Here is an 18,963-nt window from a genome sequence, read left to right on the forward strand (position 1 = left end):
TTTCCTTGTGTCATGTGAGTAGGCCGGGATCACCCTTTTCATGGTTATTTGAGTAGGCGGAAATCACCCTTTCTATCCGTTCTTTGGCTAAGGCTATGTACATGCCACAGCTTCGGTCGGTACAACTTGTGTTGCTCCCGGATGTGAATTAGCCACCCCCCCACGCGATGTAAGTTACTCCGACCTAAGTGCTGGCGGGGACAACACTGTCGGCAGGAGAGTTTCTCACGCCAGCATAGCTACCACTGCTCACTGGGGGTGGATGAATGAAGTTGACGGGCGAGCTCTCTCCCCGCCCTCGGCACTAGCAGTACCTCAGCTGGATCAGTGCAGCTGTCAGCGCGGTCGTGTACGCAGTGCCCTAAGCAGTGATCACCCTTTCTATGTGTAAGTAGCAATCACTCTGTGTATTAGCTGTTTGACTAGGCAGCCATCGACCTCCCTACCAGTTGTTTGAATGGGCAGCTTTCACCCTTTTTGTGGGTGATTTGACCAGGTGTGGATAGCTCTTTCTGTTTGTTATTAGCCTAGGCCTCGATTGCCATCGCCATCGCCATCAGTAATCTGAATAAGCAGAATCTGCCCGTTCAATGGTTTAGTTGACTAGGCATCAGTTGCCATTTCTATGCATTATTTCAACAGGCAGCGATCACCCTCTCTAGGTTATTTGACTAGTCAGCAATCGTCCTGTTAAAGCTATTGGAATATGTGATTGCCTTTTTATAAATGATTCCCGTAGTGATTTGACTAAGTGACGAAAGCCCTTTAGGTGAGGTAGTGATTGCTCTTCCTATGGTTATTTGAATAGGCAGCGATCACGGTTTCTATCAGTTATTTGAAAGGGATCAGCTTTTCTGCTGTTTATTTGACCACACTTCGATCATCCTTTCGGTGAGTTATTTCAATAATCAGCAATCACCCTTTCTATAGGATATTTTAATATGATACACTCACCCTTTCTAGAGGATATTTGAATATGATACACTCAGCCTTTCTATAGGATATTTGAATATGATACACTCACCCTTTCTATAGGATATTTGAATATGATACACTCACCCTTTCTAGAGGATATTTGAATATGATACACTCAGCCTTTCTAGAGGATATGTGACTAGGTGTCAATAGCCCATTTGGTCATTTGACTTGGATGCTATCTCCCTTTCTGTGGGTTATCTGAATATGATGCTATGGCCCTTTCTGTGGGTTATTTGACTGGGCAGCGATCGCCCTTTGTATGGTTATTTGAATGGGCAGCAATGACTTGATTGATGTTTTGACTAGGCATTGTTTAGCCTTTCTATCAGCTGTTTGATTCAGTAGAGATTGCTCTTTCAGTGGGTTATTTGCCTCGGCCTTGCCAGCTCTTTCTCTGGGTTACTTGACTAGACAGCTATCGCCCTTTCTATGGGTTACCTGAAGAGGCAGAAATCATCCTGCTGTGGGTTATCTGAATAGGCAGTGATTGCCCTTTCTACTGGTTACACCAATAGGCAGTGATGGCCACATATATCGGCTATTTGACTATCCCCATTTCCAGCCTAGGCAGCATCCACCCTTTCCATTGGCGGTGTGAACAGGAAATGAGTGTCTTTTCTAGGGTGTGTCTACAGTGCCGCTGGCAGCGAGCTTCCCAGCCTGGGCAGAGAGACGTGCTAGTGGGTCTCAAGCTGGGCACTGAAAACAGTTGTGTGGACGTTGCAGCTCAGGCCAAGCCACCTGAGCTCACGCCTACCCGGCCCCCTGCGCTTGAGCTTGGGTGGCTAGCCTGAGTCTTCGCCAGAGCTGTAGCGTCCACACTGCTAGTTATACTGGGCTAACTCGAGCCCTGCTAGCATGAGTCTGTCTGCCTAAGCCGGGAGCCGTGCTCCCAGCAGCTGTGTAGACGTACCCTAAACGTTACTGGACTGGGCAGGGAGTGCCCCTCCTGTGCTTATTTGAGTAGGTTGCGCTTGCCCTTTCTATAGGTTACTAAACCAAGCAATGATCACCCTTTCTACTGGGTATTGGCTAAGCTGTGATTGTCCTTTCTATGGGTTATTTTACCAGGTAGAGTTTGCCCTTTCTGTGGGTAATTTGACTAAGCAGATTTCACCCTGTCTACGGGTTATTTGGCTAAGCCAAGAACACCTAGATGGCCCTCTCTGTGGGTTATTTGACTAGGCAGCTTTCCCCATGTCTATGGGTTATTAGACTAAGCATCCATCTCTCCCAAGCAGCGATCTCCCTTTGTGTGGCTTATTTCTCTAGGCAGTGGTTGCCTTTTCTCTTGCCAGTGAGAATGGGAAGGGATCACCCTTTCTATGTGCTATTTCAATAGGCAGTGATTGCTCTTTCTATGGGTTATTTGACAAGGCAGCCTTCGCCCTTTCTCCCGGTTATTTACCAGGCAGTGATCACCCTTTCTCTCAGCTGTTTGAATCCGCCGGGATCACCCTTTCTGTCATGTAAGTGATTAGGCCTTGAGCATCCTTTCTGTGGGGTATTTCCAAATCAGCAATCACCCTTCATACTGGTTGTTTGAATAGGCAGCAATTCCCTTTGCTTTTGTTTCTTAGAAGAGGAAGGGATTGCCCCTTCCATTGCCACTGGAGTAGGCAGGGATAGCCCTTTCCAGGGGTTGTTTGACAAGGCAGCCTGTCACGGAGCCCTGCACCCCCCACTTCCTGTGATTCACCGTGACGCTCAGCCAGCCAGTAACACAAAAGGTTTATTAGTCGACAAGAACACAGTCCCAAGCAGGGCTTGTAGGTACAACCAGGACCCCTCAGCCAGGTCCCTCTGGGGGGCAAGGATCTTAGACCCCAGACTTGGGGTTCCCTGCCTCTTCCCAACCAGCCCAAAACTGAAACCCAAAACCCCTTCAGCCGGCTCTCTCCCCCTCCTTCTCTCCCCCTCTCCCTTTGTCCAGTTTCCGGGGCAAAGGTGTCGACTCCCCCCACCCCCCTTCCTGGCTCAGGTTACAGGCTCAGGTACCATCCCTCACCTAAAGTCATCCCTTGCTCTCCCATCCCCCATGCAGACAGTCCAGTAAAACTAAACGACATTCCCAGGTCAATCCACCCCGCTCCCTACTGCGTCACACAGCCATAGCCCTTTCTGTGGGTTATTTACATAGCTAGAAATCCTCCTTTCTATTGGTTATTTGACTAGGCATTGTTTACCCTTTCTATGGGAAATTTAAACAGGCATTTGTTGCCGTTCTAGGAAGACATTACCTTTCTATTGATTAGCATTGGAAGCAATGGCCCTTTGAGATTATTAGAATAGGCCGCGATCATCCTTTCTATGGTGGGTTATTTGACTAGGCAGCGCTAGGTCTTTGTGTGGATTATTTTCATAGGCAGTGATGGCTCTTTCTGTGAGTTATTGCACTAGGCAGACATTGCCTTTTTATTGGTGACCAGAATAGGAAGCAAACAGCCATTTAATCTTAGAGTAGGCTGAGCTCACCCTTCCTGTGAGTTATTTGACTAAGGAGCTATCGCCTTTCTGTAGCAGCGACCGCCCTGTGTCTCTTGGGGGAGTAGCAGCCCTCTCCCTTTGCATGGGTTGTCTGACCAGGCAGTACTGAAGAGCAGCCACCAGACAGTATTGGTTGGAACGCCAGGCGAGGAGCTTTGGGAGAGAGAGTTGAGCTTCCCGGCTGGAGGCAGGTTGTCCTGTGACCTGGCTGAAGGTGACAGGAAGGGACTCTAAATTAGCTCACTCCTGGGCTGACTTGTAATGATCCCAGTCAGAGTTTGAGAAGTCTGCAGTGGAGCTGTGGTGACTGGGTTTTCCCGCAGTGGCCTTCGAAGAGCACCTACTGTACGGACCAGAGGACAGGGCCCTTGCAATAAGGGAGCTGTGGTAAAATTTCCAAGTGCAAAGCTGGGTGATGGTGGCAGCTGCCTGAGTGGCGGGTGTAGGACACCCCAGGCCGTAAGGGATCTGTTTGCCCTGTTGGTGGGTTCTTTCAAGAGGCAGCACTCAACAATTTCTTGCAAATTTTTGAATTGTGAAGTTGTTCCCTGTTTATGGGGTTTCAAACTGGGGAAAAAAATAAAATTTTGTTCACAACATATTTCTTTGACATTTTGAATTTTTGTTTTTGCCACTGAGTGCAATAAAATGTTTTTTCCGCTTTCTTCTTTCTCTTCCCTCTCCCACCTTTTTTCACTGTAATTTTCTCAACATTTCAATAAGTTACACAGTGAGAAAAGAAAAATGAAAAAAGAGAAAAGAATATGGGGGAACGGGGAGAAACTTAGGAAAAATTATCCCCAGAGTATTTGGTTTTGGAAAACAGAAATTAAACAAAAAAAATCATTTCATATTGTTTCTAAGTTTTCCACTGAAAAATCAAAAACTATCCCTGAAAATAACATTTTACACCAAAGCCGTGGTTCATTTTCAACTTCATCCCATTTTTTGGTGAGAAACATTTTCAGACAAAAAAATTCCACCCAGCTCCAGTGCTTTGCTCTGCCTCACCCAGTCGAGGAGGGAAGTCTGTCCCTGCTCAGGGATTCTGTAGGCTGTTTAAGACACACCATACAGAGGAGTAATAGCACTTCCCTATTGCATTCCATAGGTATGAAGCACCCCATCAAGGTTCTGTAGAGCTCTCTAGGCTTCATCTCTATACCATTTATAGGACTGTTCCCTAAGGACCAAGAAAGACAATGGGAGTTGGAGTGTTTAGGCCCTTCACAGGATCAAGCCCTTAGTGATAGCAGAGAGAGGTCTAACATGATCCAATGGCTGAAGGTGAAACTAGACAAATTCAGACTGGAGATACGGTGTAAAATGTTAACACTGAGGGGAATTACCCATTGGAACAACTTACCAGGGGTCATGGTGGATTCTCCATCCCTGGCCAGTTTTAAATTAAGACTGGCTGGTTTTCTAAAAGCTCTGCTCTAGTTCAACCAGGAATTAATTCAGGGCAGGTCTCTGGCCGGTGCTATGCAGGGGTCAGACTAGATCAGTGTTTTTCAAACTGCGGGTCGCGACCCAGAACTGGGTTGTGGCATGTCAGACACTGGGTTGCGGCAGCTCTGGTCAGCACTGCCGACCGGGCTGTTAAGTCCCGTCGGCAGTGCTGCCCGGCTAAGGTAGGCTGGTCCCTACCTGTTCTGACACCGCGCTGCACCCCAGAAGCGGCCAGCAGCAGGTCTGGCTCCTAGGCGGGGGGGGCACGGGCTCTACGTGCTGCCTCAGCCGCGAGCACCTGCTCCGCATTCCCATTGGCTGTTCCCGGCCAGTAGGAGCAGGGGGGCGGTGCCTGCAGGCGAGAGCCACGTGGAGCCGCTTGCGCCCTTCCACCTAGAGCCAGACCTGCTGCTGGCCACTTCCGGGGCACAGTGCGGTCCGCGGTGCCAGGACAGGCAAGAAGCCTGCCTCTGCACCCCCGCTGCACCGCCACCCGAGGTAAGCCCACGCCCCAACCCTGCACTCCAATCCCCTGCACCAGCCCTGAGCCCCCAGAAACCCAGAGCCCCCTCCTACACCCCAAACCCCTCATCCCCGGCCCCATCCCAGAGCCCGCACCCTCATCCCAGAGCCCTGATCCCCTCCCACACCCCAACCCCCTGCACCAGCCCAGAGCCCCCTCCTACACCCTGAACCCCTCATTCCCGGCTCCACCCCACAGCCCTCACCCCTGCACCCCAACCCTCTGCCCCAGCCCTGAGCCCCTCCCACACCCCAAACCCCTCATCCCCAGCTCTGTTGGGTCGCAGGCATCAACAATTTTCTTCAACTGGGTCGCCAGTTTAAAAGTTTGAAAACCACTGGCCTAGATGATCACAGTGCTCCCTCTAGCCTTCACATCTCTGAACCTGTGGGTGAACCCCTGGCCTCACTGGAGTCAGTAGCCGGCGCCCATTTTGCAAGGAGAAGGCTCCCTGCAGCCTGGCACACAGAGATGAATTTTGCCCTGCATGGTTGAGAAATTCGCAGGCTGCGGTCAGTGGTGGCCGGCCCAGAGTTGCATTTCGAGTTTCATATGTGTTCTCTGTGAGCAGCAGCTCTGATCTGGTGCACACTGGGCTCTGGCCAAGGCCATGTGGTCTGAGGCTCATAGACTCATGCTCCTTGGGCCGCTGGCTGAGTTTGGCTAGCCCAGTACTCTGCCAACATCCCTACTTGCAGCCCGTGGGGATAACGGACTGGAATCCCACAACCAGGGCCCGGTGGGCATGCTCCCAGTGCGGCCAGGCTGTGCACCACCCAGGCTGTTTATACCACACAGCCGACTAGTAATGCAGCCATCTATGCCTTTTGCTTCTGTTTAGATTGCTGAGGAACCAAAGTCCCGCTGTCGCCACTGCCGAGCCAATTATCAGAAAGCTCTGGTGGCCGACACGTGCAGGCCTGAGCTTGGGAGAGCTGGGTTATAGTCCAGGCTAAATCTGTGGTCTCTCAGCAGGCTGTGCTGTGCCTTAATTTCCCTGTCTGTGCCGCACACAGGTAGGCAGAGATCAGGGCACTAATATGGCTTCACAGCCCAGCCTGCCTATCTTATCACCAGTAAGAGCCCGGCAGGCATGTCTAGGCGCCGAAGGTACCGTGCGGCGTGTGGAGACAACTAGCCCTAGGGACTGGCGGGTTGCTAAAATCCTGTGAAATGGAGCCTCCCCGGCACAGAGCTCACATAGCAGCATCTGGCCAGAGAGCTCTGCTTTCTGTCAGGGCCGTGTTGATGTGGGAACGCCTGGAATGGGCGCAGGGAAATCTGGTCTCCACATGTTGGCTTGCAGGAGGGGCGAGAGTACTCACCACCCGCAGAGACATGAGCAATAAAGCTCTGACTCACTTTGATCCCTGCACCCCCCGGCCTCCTCTGGCTGGAGACGGCTCTGGTGCCAGGGGAGAAGCCCCCCCCCCTCCCCCCAGGGAGTGCTGTGGGGACGATCAGGCCCACAGTTTCTAACGTGGGCTCAACTCAAGTTGTCTCAGGCTGGGTACCAAAAATGGAGGTGCCTGAAATCAGCAGCCTCTCTTCAGCCTTTGAGTCTAAATCTTCCTCCTTCTCGATCTGCTCCTGCCAGAGCCTGAGGGGCTGGTCCCCGCCCCAGATACTGGGCTCCCCAGGCCCTGCCTGGCTCACTCTGGAGATGGAGCAGGCTGCCCCATTCCCTGCAGTCAGGCCGCTGGAGTTCCGTATTGACGTGTGGTTTGTCCAGACTTCCCACACGATGGGGCTCCCAGCCCTTCTCTAGGAGACTGTTCCACTGCAGCACGTTCCCCCTGCTCCCCAGGGGCAATGTTCCTCTCCGCACGCTGCCCCAGCCCCAGTCCCCTTGCTGACCTCAGCAGGAGCTCCCAAAGACTGACTCCACCAAAGCCTTTCATTTGGCTGTGGCCAGCACGGAGCCGGGTAGAAGCAGCTCTCACTGCAGGGCTTCAGGGGGTCCCTTGCTGAGCCTGTATTGGGGAACATGCTTTGAAACATGCTCTGCTTGGAGGTAAGCTGTGGGCAGTGCGGCCCTTGGCCTGGGGCAGAAGCTCCTCAGAACATCAGAGAAATGGCAACCTCACCAGCTGGGAGGGTTCTGCTGCCACTACCAGGAATGTGGGGCTGGGGTCTCACTGCCTGGCACTACCCTGGCCCAGCGGCTGGCAGGAAGTGGAGTCTGCAAGGGCTTGCCACAGGAAGGGGTGGCTCTGAGACAGTCTCCTTTGGAGTTAAGCTTGGACAGCTCATGTTCCACAGAGTGCTGGCAAATGGGGCACTTCTGAAGTGGAGCAGAGCAGGGCTTGGAATGGCGTGGCTGGTGTGCTGGTCTTGCCTGGCTGCGGCAGGGGCCCGATGTCCCAGGGCCTGCAGGGCAGGTGGGATGGAGCTCACACGCACAGGCTGCTGCACTCACTCCCGTCTCTGTGTGTTTTCTCTTGCTAGGTGGCTATGGGCTGCCCTACAGCACTGGAAAGCTGCCTTACGGTGAGTGCTCTTTCATTCTCAGCCCTCCCGGGATGAGGTCAGGGCCATCTGCTCACAAGGGTTCAGTGACTTCCCCCTTCTAACCCTAAACGCGGCTTCCCAGCAGAGACGAGGGATGAGTCCATAGCATTGGATGAGTCCATAGCTGTTCCAAACCTCAGAGGGGTCCGTGCCAACACCCATCTGGGATGACTGATGGGAGGTATTTCCTAGGAGCTGAGACCTGTGGCCAGCCAGGCTGTGAGCTGGTACCAAATCCCCGAGCAGCTGGTGTCTAGAGAGTCCTGGCGAGCTCATAGAAAGGTTTGCACAGGACTGCAGGCGGTTCGGGGGCTGCTCAGACATCCCGTGTGAGCCCCCAGCTCAGGAAAAGCTCTGCCTTTGGAGTGCCAGCTGCCTGCCCACACGACCTGGCCTCAGTCCCACCTTGGGAAGGTCTCAGGACGCCCAGCGCCAGACACGCCAAGCAGAGAGCACTGGGGCTGCTCACTGTCATGCTGACAAGCTCCTAGCCTGGAGACGGGGGTGCTGAGCACTGCTCTCCCAGCACAAGGCAGCTTTTAACCCTCGGGCACCCGCTTCCCATCCTCTTGTGCAAAAGGGTGTCCCTGTGATTCCTGCTGCCCGAGTGACCCCTGGGGCTGTGAGCAGCTGGGACCAGGGCAGTGCTGGTGGCCCAGCATTGGGGAGGGTGAAGATGGCTCACAGCTGCCTTTTCTCTGCCCTGCTGTGGGCCTGCAATGCCAGACCAGGGGCTCCACGAGGAGGGCAGGGCTTGTTTATCGCTGTACTTTGTTACCTGAGACCTGAGTGCAAGTCTCCCAGCCTGGAGGCCCACGCACCTTCCTGCTCCCCCCGCGGAGCAGCCGCCTCCCTGGCCCGACTAGCCAGGAAGGAAGAATGCTGACAACTGTGAACATCTCCCAGTTGGAGGCTGGCCCGAACTGGAGCCATCTCCCTTGATTCCTGGCATCCCGGCAGTGCAGGGCTGTAAGCCAGATGTGCTGAGGCCCCAGCCTCGCTCCCTCCGGCGGCTCGGAGAGCTGAGCGCTGAGGACACGCCTCACACCGCAGCCAGCCTCACTCAGAGATGTTTGGATTGGCACCTCTGGAAATCTGGCTCCCCCCTAGCAGGCTGCAGCAGGCCCTGCCCTCTGGGCTGCCCGCTCCTGTCACAGCTACCTGAGTTGTTGGGAGGGACTAACAGTCCTCTGCTTTTTGTGGTTGCAGGGTACGGACCAGGCGGGCTAGGTGCTGGTGCTGCGGGAAAGGCAGGATACCCCACGGGGACAGGTGCGCTGCTTGGCCTCTTCCCAGGGAGCAGCTCTCCGAGCCGAGGGGGCAGCTGCCTAGAGTCTCCCATGCTCCTTGGCACAGGAATGGGGCCTTGAGCCAGGCCCTGCCACTGGCCAGCCAGCCTTCCTCCCAGTCTGCTCAGACTGCGACCGCTCTGTGGGGACGGGCATGGGGCTGGCTCTGGGGAAGTGGGGGGCTAACTCTAGAGGAGGGGAAGTGGCTGGGGCAGGGGAGAAGAGCTGACTCTGGGGGGGAGGGTGCATGGAGCTGGCTCCAGGGGCGGGGGAGGTGCGTGGCGGTGGAATTCCTCTTGGTGTGGAGAAGAACCGCCCTGGGGCCAGGTGTCTGGGCAGTGGTTGACTCTGAGCCTCTTCATGGGGGAAAGGCCAGGTTGCTGCAGGGCCGGCGCCAAGGGCGAGTTCCCCTCGCATCACAGGGCGACTGTGACGAACTGGGACTGTTCGTAATGTGGTCTTTGAATGCTGAGTGGGGAGTGTTGGCTGGGAAGGCAGGGGAGTGTGGCTAGGATGGTCTGCATTGGGGGATGGGAGACTGGCCGTGAGGGAGAATACCTGAGCATGTAACATGAGAACCCAGGAAGGGGTTAGAGGCCAGGTGACACCTTGGCCCGGGAAACTGAACAAAGGCTATGGGAGGGGTCGCTGGAGGGGGAGTTTTCAGAGCTGGCTGGTGATATGATTGGGAGGGAGACGGGACTCTGACCCCCCGAAGGGGCTGTGGTGCCCTGGGACCCCAAGATGGACCTAACTGGGGGGATCCTGTTGTCTGTGCCTGCAAGACCTGTCTTGGACTGTGTTCCTGTCGTCTAAATAAACCTTCTGCTTTACTGGCTGGCTGAGAGTCAAGGTAAATCGCAGGAAGCCGGGGGTGCAGGGCCTTGTGTCCCCCCACACTCCATGACAGCGACCCAAGAGGGTTTCTCTAGTTCAGTATGGTGGTGGCCGGGGGTGGGGAGTGGCCGAGGGAGCCTGGGGGCAGCTGTTCTGCTGGTATGTGATGAAGTCCAGATCCCTGAACGTCTCCATGTTTGTGTCTCCAGGAGTTGGAGCTCAGGTAGCAGCAGCTAAAGCAGCAGCTAAATATGGTGAGTTGGCTGAGCCTAGATGCCATGGTGATGGGCATGGGCCAAGCTGCTAGAGAGTGGCACTGCAGGACCCGCACCACGAAAGTGGTGTGTTTGGCAGAAGCCAGGCGGGTAACGGGCTCCCTCGGGAAGGCAGGATGGAGACGGATGGATAAACCTGCCCCTTGCAGACCCCGGCTCCATCCCTGGGCAGCAGCATCAGGGACTCCTGTTCCCATTCAGCCTGCGAAGGAGCCACGGCTGCTGAAAACTCCAGCCCTGGGGTGCCATTGTGGGCTAGAGCGCACGTGAGCAGGAGGCAGGGAGCGATGGGGCCTCGAGGCAAAAGCCTGAGACCCCCACACTGACCTGCCAACCACAGCTCTGGGGTGAGCCCCTCAGACTGTCCCTGCACCGCCCAGTACAGCCTGGCAGAGCCATTGTTGTGAGCCATGGCACTGCAGACCAGGTGGGGCCCGCAGCTCAGAGCGTGGGGCAGTGGGGAAAGCCTAGGGATGTGGAGCTGGGGGTGCCCCAGGGCAGGGTTAAGGTCCCACTGGGGGACCAGTGAACCAAGATGGACACCCGGGAGAGGGATCCCATGAAGGCCAGGCACTGGTGTCCCATTGGGGGACTCCCAGGAGCAGAGCATGGGAGCGACTTCCCCTGCCACCCGGAGTGGGTAGGCATCATGTGTGTGCTCACACGTCCTGCACCGCTCTGGCCGGCGGGGGGCTGTGGGCTGCTCTGTCCCAGGCCTCTCGGGCAGCAGCACGCCATTGTGGTGCTAGAATCGGCAACGATACAGGGCAACAGGGACTAATGGGCCCAGCAGAGCAGCCAGCACCTCAGTCTGGGCATGCTCCACCAGCCCTGCACTGCCAGGCCAGGCCTCGCGCCCGGCTGGGAGAGCGTGCGCCCAGTGCACCACGCGTGACATAACAACTGGTGCGTGGGGTGACACAGCGAAGCCAGAGAGAACGACGTTCCCTGCGAGCCCTGCCTAGCTGGGGGCTGGGAGACCCGGCCTCACTGTGCCGACAGGGGCACCGGCAGGGATGCCTGGTGAGCGGGGCCCCTCCGGGACGCTGCGGGGAGCTTGCTGCTCCGTTCACTCCGGAGTGGGCCCTGACTTTGTAACCTGACCACTGATTCTCCCGGGGTTTGGGCCGTTCTGCACTCTCTGCACCAGAGTGCCAATGATCGTCTGGCTTCTGTGCTCTCTGCAGGTGCTGGCGTCGTGCCTGGTGCTGCTGGCATCCCCGGAGTTGGAGGTCTCGGAGGCCTGGTGCCCGGAGTTGGGGGTCTCCCTGGAGTTGCAGGTGTCCCAGGGGTTGCAGGTAAATGTGCTTGACTAGCCCAGCCGATGGGCCTATGGGGCTGCGTTCCCCATCTCAGAGCCCCGACTCTTCCCTTGTGACCCAGGAGCTGGAGGCCAGGCAGCAGCAGTAGCAGCAGCGTATGGTGAGTGGGCTCTGATTGTTCCCAGCAGACCCACTGGGACGAGCAGCTCCTAAGGGCTGACTCGGGCAGTCACTGTCTGGGAGATGCTGGGTCTCTCGTGGCAAGCCTGGCACAGAGTCTCTGTGATGAATTCGAACCATAGGGCAAACAGCTGAGCTGTGAGATAAACAGATTTATGGTGCACCTTTGACCTTTTCACCTGTCCTGAGCCCACAATCCATCTCCCCGGGACGGATCCACCTGGAGCAGTTTCAGAGGACAAAGGATGCCACGGTCCAGGGTAGGCAGGACTCAGCCCTGCCCCAGGGACAGCTCTTCTCTGTCCTGATTTAAAGCCGGGTTACCCAGCCCTGCAGGGCGAGAGAGGGAACGTTATCCCCTGCCTGCAAAGGGGGATTTCAGTGGCCTGATGGGATATTCTGCACTTGTTTCCTGCACTAGAAGGGCCTCCGATATCAGACTTTAAAGCCATGATGTTTCACAACTGTTTTCTTCCTTTCAGAAGGGCTTTATGGCTCCCTCTGAGACCTGCACAGCTGAGCTCATGGGAACCCAGGCTACGGCTACCCTAGAGAGCTTACACCAGTGCAGCCGTGCCACTGTAGGGCTGCTAGTGCAGATAGGAAAGCGCTCGCGTCGCCTTAATGGCTCCAGCCCCTGTGAGCGGCGGTAGCTATGTCAGCGGGAGACGCTCGCTGGGGTCACTGGGGAGGTCTGTGCATTCACACTAGTGTCGCTTCAAGCAGATCTGCACTAGCGGAGCATTGATGGGGAGGGTTCCGTTCTGCTATCTGTGTGTTTCCCCAGGAGCTCTCAGCTCCACGACAGCAGCTGCATTCTCTTGGAAGTTGGGGTGTGTGTGCAATCTTTGCTTTCGAAAGCCCTGCTCCCAGACAGTGTCATGTGTGAGTGTGCGAGCGATGGTGAATGTGCGTGCAACACAGCTCTGTTTCCCCTCCAACACTCAGCTAAGAGGCAGCCCCTGGTTTCAGTGGAGGTATACACATCAGATTCATTTCCGCAGCGACGCTGGGCGCCGGTTGTGTCTGGGTTCAGTAGGGTCCTTCACATGGAGCACCCGCAAGCCGTGGCATCAGTGCAGTGCACTAGTGTGTGCACAAAGGGCCTCTGCTCCTCACTACCCAACCAGCTCCATTGATTGTGTCTGTCAGCCAGAGGACTGGCAGGCACATAAGGGTGTGAATGCCCTCTAGTGGCAGCTCTGAGTACAGCACCTTTGAGGGCAACCAGCTGTGTCCCAACACTTGCTGTCTTGCCTTTTAAACACAAAGGCTAGGCAGGTTCTCCTACAGTATCACTGGTGTCACTGCCCTGGAGTGACCCACTGTGCAAAGTGTAACCAGGACAATCAGGTCCATGGTGCACAGCGTGCTGCAGGATCAGTGCGTTCACAGCTCCAGCCTGGCGTCCTGGCTCCCAGGGCTTTAGCCCAGAGTGCACACAGGGGTGTGTCCCGTCCCAGGCTGGGATAGGCCGGCCCTGCAGAGACGGGGCCGGCTCTGCACTGGGAGCAGCGGGAAGGCTTGAGCTTGGACATCTGCTCCCAGCTTTCTCCTGCAAAGTGCACCCTGTTTAGTCAGCCCTTTTCAGTTGTGGATTTGGATGGAGGCAAAACTTCCCTCTTGCTCCATCATCCCTTTGTGGTGGTGATGGTGCTCCAGAACCAGTTCCTGGGCGAAGGCCTGGGAGGGGGCACCCTGGAACCGGGGCTTCCATCTCACTCCAAAAAAAGCTGCCAATCGAAGCTGGGCTCCAGCTGCACTGGTGAAGCAGGATGTTCCTGGAGCGAGAGGCCAGTCTGCTCTTCATGCCTGCCCAGGACGGAGCAGGGCGCATGGGCTCCGTTTTCCTGGACTTCCCTCCTCTCCCCTCGGAGGATTGGTTCTCCTCCCTGTGCTCCTATCTCGTGCTGTGTCTCACTCCTGTTGCTCTCTGCAGGTGCTGGAGCCCTGCCAGGGTCTGGTGGTGCTCCAGGCCTGGTGTCAGTGGAATTCCTGGTTTGGTGCCCGGAATCAGGGACATCCCAGGACCTGCAGGGGTGGCAAGTGAATGTGCTTACCGGGCTCTGCCAACCGGTGTGCCTGCTGTGTTCTTTGTCTGTGTATTGTCAGGTTTCTGAGATTTCCTCTCCTTCCTTTATCCCAGGAGCTGGAAGCCCAGCAGCGGCAGCAGCAGCAGCAGCAGCAAAAGCAGCCAAGTACGGTAAGATGGCCGACTACTCCTTCAGTGCATGTGTCATGGACTCACAGATCGTGCCCACTCTTGGCCTTGTGCGGTCCATGAGGGATGCCCCTGTTAGTGAGACAGCCCTTCGCGGGGGTCCACTCTCTCTCGGGGTCAGGCCCCTCCACCTCCTGGAGCCACACCTCTCGGAGCCCTAGCACACCTGTTTCTCGTCGTTGGCCCCCTCAGGGAGTCCACTCGCTCTGGACCCCCCGGGTCTCCACCCCCGAAGGGGTTGATGCCACCCTGTTCTCTAGACCGGAGCGACTCTCAGCCAGCATAAAACAGGAGGGTTTATTGAGGGTTGAACACAGCACAGGAAACTCTCAGGGCCTCAGGCCTGGCCTCCCTCAGCCCAGCACACCCCAGTCTCTCTGCCTCCAGGTGGGCTCTGCCTGCTCCCCCTCTCCAGCCCAGAGCCCCCCCACTTCCCAGCTGGGCATCTGAGATCACTGGCCTCAAGCTCCGCCTCTGTCCATTGTCTTCTCTCCAGGTAAACAGGGTCGTAAACCGGGGCCTCCTCTCCCCTCTTCTGTCCTCTGGCTGGAACCGGCTGGTTAGGTCACTGGGTCCTCACTCTGCAGCCCATTGTCCGCCCACTGCCAGAACTGGCTGCGTCTCTGGGTCACCAGGTCGCCAGGTCACCGGTCACTGGGGTATCCATCCTCCCGGCCATCGGCTGGGTCCCCAAGTTCTCTCTCCGGTACTCTGCAGAAACAAACTCCCTCTCCCCTCACCTCGTTAAACCAGTAATACCCAGGGAAACTGGGTCCCACCCCCTCCGCATGCAAACCATTGAAACGCCGCAGAAAACAAGAAAAAAATCCACGTCGTCACAACATGCGGCACCGTGAAGGGTCCAGTCTTCCCTTTGTTATGGGCACATAGTTGCCCTTGTCACCCAGACTTGTATTCTCATCCCAAACAATGCCAGGCTTGTTTGACAGAATCTCTTCTCTGTAAGACCATGCTAAATGGTAGGCTGCCATTCCTAATACTGTCCTAACTGCATTCCATATCAGCCTTCTATGACTTTGTAGAAGATGTTTCATCCCCCTGGAGAATGAATTCCTATCCCGTCGGACTGTCCCTCTAGTATGGGGCTGAGAGGAATGGGCAGGATGGCGCAGGATGTTTCCAATGCCCCTTCCTTTGGTGTGTCTGACATGACGGGAGCGCACAGCAGCGGAATTGCACTGGCCCGGCTGCACTGGGCACTTAGAGTTTGCATTGACTGGGACTGGGTTTCTCTCCTCTAACCCTGCAGGAGCGGGTGGTGTTGGAGGCCTGGTGCCCGGTGTTGGCGGTGTCCCAGGCGTGGTGCCCGGTGTTGGCGGTGTCCCTGGCTTGGTGCCCGGTGTCGGCGGTGTCCCAGGAGTTGGAGGTGAAGTTGCGTGATTGGCCCTGTCGTTGGTCCTGTGGGGTTGTGTTCTCCCCGTCTCACAGCCCTGACTCTCTCTCTACTGTGTCCCAAACAGCTGGACTTCCAGCAGGAGCGGCAGCAGCAGCAGCAGCAAAAGCCGCCAAGTACGGTAAGCTGGCTCCCTCCCCCTTCTTCTTCCATGCAGCCCGTAGTGATGGGGTGCCCGCCTGTCACTCCTGGAACCGTGTAGCTCCTGGGGTCCGAGCCCAGAGACCGTCTGTCCCTTTGGGAGCGATCAGCAGAGCCACTGGCCTGTCTGGGAAGTACTCACATCCCTCCCCTCCCCGTTCCCCAGGGAGCTTCGTCCCGTCCTGCATCATGCAGCACAGAGAGCTCCTGCGTTTGGTCCACTGGCGATGGGGAGCAGGGTGGCCAGCGAGCGAGTTGGGAGCCCAGCCCCAGCTACAAGCCAGGCTCCCTGCAGGCAGCAGAGAGTGTGGGGAAGCCTACGACAGTGTGACGGCACAGAGCACGTTCCCCTTTCACTCTGGGCAGGCTGCTATCCCGCGGCTTAGTTTGGAGGGCTGCGGGCAAAGCCGTTTTGGATGTGCCGGTCAGTGAATTCCCAGAGCCCCTCATGATCTTTTCAGCTCCATCATCAGCCTGTGTGAATCCACTTCATACATAACGGCCTCAGTTCCCAGTCCATCAAGCACACGCTGCAGCATGCAAGAAGGCAGAGAAGGGCCACCTGGTCCCAGAGGGACCTATCGTCAGCAATGTAAATTAAAGTTCCCCCCTGCACCTTATCTTAGTTTGGGGCCAAGTGCTGAGGATCTGGGAGAAACAATTGACCCGCGTTGGCCATCCAGTTTGTCTGCGCTCTGACCGGGAACCATGAAGGCTCCAGTCCTCCCTTTGTAATGGCCACATAGTTGCCTTTGTCTCCCCAACTGTATTCTCCTCACATGCTAAGACCATGCTAAATGTCATGGTGCCATCCTTAATACTTTCCTGACTGCATTTCGTATCAGCCTTTCCATGACCTTGCCCAGGATTGCTGTCAGGCTACCTGGCCTATAGCTACCCAGGTCATCCCACTTTCCCATTTGAATACTGGCACATATTGGCATTTTTCTAGTCTTCTGGGACTTGCCCAGGTTTGAAGATGTATTACATAGCAACATCAACAGCTCTGGGACCACCTTGGCCAGCTCTTTTAAACTCTTGGGTGTAGGTTATCCAGTCTGGCATGTTTGTATAACTTTAGCAGCTGCTTTTTAACATCCTCCCTAGTCCCTGCTGGAGTAGAAGATGTTTCATCCCCCTGGAGAATGAATTCCTATCCCGTCGGACTGTCCCTCTAGTATGGGGCTGAGAGGAACGGGCAGGATGGCGCAGGATGTTTCCAATGCCCCGTCCTTTGGTGTGTCTGACATGACGGGAGCGCACAGCAGCGGAATTGCACTGGCCTGGCTGCACTGGGCACTTATCGTTTGCATTGACTGGGACTGGGTTTCTCTCCTCTAACCCTGCAGGAGCGGGTGGTGTTGGAGGCCTGGTGCCCGGTGTTGGCGGTGTCCCAGGCGTGGTGCCCGGTGTTGGCGGTGTCCCTGGCTTGGTGCCCGGTGTCGGCGGTGTCCCAGGAGTTGGAGGTGAAGTTGCGTGATTGGCCCTGTCGATGGTCCTGTGGGGTTGTGTTCTCCCCGTCTCACAGCCCTGACTCTCTCTCTACTGTGTCCCAAACAGCTGGACTTCCAGCAGGAGTGGCAGCAGCAGCAGCAGCAAAAGCCGCCAAGTACGGTAAGCTGGCTCCCTCTCCCTTCCATGGGGTATTCCTGGTATAGAGGGAATCTGTGCGGTGCAAGGCTGGCTGAGTTGACTTTGCACCCCCCAGCTGGCTCTGCCATCTAGTGCTGGGCGAGTCAGGGGGCGTATTGGGGAAGAAGAAAGGTGGTGTCAGGTGAAGGAGAGGAAGGGCACTTCGGCTGAGGGAGAGGAGAGGTGTGTCAGGCCGTATTGGGAGTGTCAGGTGAAGGAGGGGAAGGGTTGTCAGGTAGAGGGGTGTGTTGGAGTGGAGGAGGGGGTGTCAGCAAGGGAGGGGAAAGGCAGCCGTGGGACGGGAAGGGCATGTTCGGTTGGAGGAGGGGGTGTCAGGTGGGGAAGGAGAGAGGGGGTCAAAGTGAGGGAAAGGAGGGCATCTCCCAGAACTAGGTTCTGCTACAGATAATTTCCCACTGGCACCTGGTCCCAGAGGGACCTATCGCCAGCAATGTAAATTAACGTTCCCCCCTGCACCTTATCTTAGTCTGGAGCTGAGTGCGGAGGATCTGGGAGTCACGACTAGCCCCCGTTGGCCTCCTGCTTTGTCTGCGCTCTGACCGGGAACCATGAAGGCTCCAGTCCTCCCTTTGTAATGGCCACATAGTTGCCTTTGTCTCCCCAACTGTATTCTCCTCACATGCTAAGACCATGCTAAATGTCATGGTGCCATCCTTAATACTTTCCTAACTGCATTTCGTATCAGCCTTTCCATGACCTTGCCCAGGATTGCTGTCAGGCTACCTGGCCTATAGCTACCCAGGTCATCCCACTTTCCCATTTGAATACTGGCACATATTGGCATTTTTCTAGTCTTCTGGGACTTGCCCAGGTTTGAAGATGTATTACATAGCAACATCAACAGCTCTGGGACCACCTTGGCCAGCTCTTTTAAACTCTTGGGTGTAAATTAGCCAGTCTGGCATGTTTGTATAACTTTAGCAGTTGCTTTTTAACATCCTCCCTAGTCCCTGCTGGAGTAGAAGATGTTTCATCCCCCTGGAGAATGAATTCCTATCCCGTCGGACTGTCCCTCTAGTATGGGGCTGAGAGGAACGGGCAGGATGGCGCAGGATGTTTCCAATGCCCCTTCCTTTGGTGTGTCTGACATGACGGGAGCGCACAGCAGCGGAATTGCACTGGCCCGGCTGCACTGGGCACTTAGAGTTTGCATTGACTGGGACTGGGTTTCTCTCCTCTAACCCTGCAGGAGCAGGTGGTGTTGGAGGCCTGGTGCCCGGTGTTGGCGGTGTCCCTGGCGTGGTGCCCGGTGTTGGCGGTGTCCCTGGCGTGGTGCCCGGTGTCGGCGGTGTCCCAGGAGTTGGAGGTGAAGTTGCGTGATTGGCCCTGTGGTTGGTCCTGTGGGGTTGTGTTCTCCCCGTCTCACAGCCCTGACTCTCTCTCTACTGTGTCCCAAACAGCTGGACTTCCAGCAGGAGCGGCAGCAGCAGCAGCAGCAAAAGCCGCCAAGTACGGTAAGCTGGTTCCCTCCCCCTTCTCCTTCCATGCAGCCCGTAGTGATGGGGTGCCCGCCTGTCACTCCTGGAACCGTGTAGCTCCTGGGGTCCGAGCCCAGAGACCGTCTGTCCCTTTGGGAGCGATCAGCAGAGCCACTGGCCTGTCTGGGAAGTACTCACATCCCTCCCCTCCCCGTTCCCCAGGGAGCTTCGTCCCGTCCTGCATCATGCAGCATAGAGAGCTCCTGCGTTTGGTCCACTGGCGATGGGGAGCAGGGTGGCCAGCGAGCGAGTTGGGAGCCCA

General features: G+C 56.2%; 1 protein-coding gene across 6 annotated transcripts in view; it reads left to right on the forward strand.

Moving 5' to 3' along the window:
• ELN (elastin) overlaps nt 1-18,963 on the forward strand; it is a 90,761-nt gene that overhangs the window by 39,997 nt on the left and 31,801 nt on the right. For all 6 annotated transcript variants that reach the window (XM_065573318.1, XM_065573321.1, XM_065573320.1 and 3 more), the window contains 11 exons: nt 7,889-7,930; nt 9,161-9,223; nt 10,287-10,331; nt 11,540-11,650; nt 13,941-13,997; nt 15,286-15,402; nt 15,497-15,550; nt 16,920-17,036; nt 17,131-17,184; nt 18,413-18,529; nt 18,624-18,677. In XM_065573318.1, the coding sequence (XP_065429390.1) occupies nt 7,889-7,930; nt 9,161-9,223; nt 10,287-10,331; nt 11,540-11,650; nt 13,941-13,997; nt 15,286-15,402; nt 15,497-15,550; nt 16,920-17,036; nt 17,131-17,184; nt 18,413-18,529; nt 18,624-18,677 (831 nt within the window). The remainder of the gene's footprint in view (nt 1-7,888; nt 7,931-9,160; nt 9,224-10,286; nt 10,332-11,539; nt 11,651-13,940; nt 13,998-15,285; nt 15,403-15,496; nt 15,551-16,919; nt 17,037-17,130; nt 17,185-18,412; nt 18,530-18,623; nt 18,678-18,963) is intronic.

The sequence above is a fragment of the Chrysemys picta genome, chromosome 19 (assembly GCF_011386835.1).
Source record: "Chrysemys picta bellii isolate R12L10 chromosome 19, ASM1138683v2, whole genome shotgun sequence".
Lineage (NCBI taxonomy): Eukaryota > Metazoa > Chordata > Testudines > Emydidae > Chrysemys > Chrysemys picta.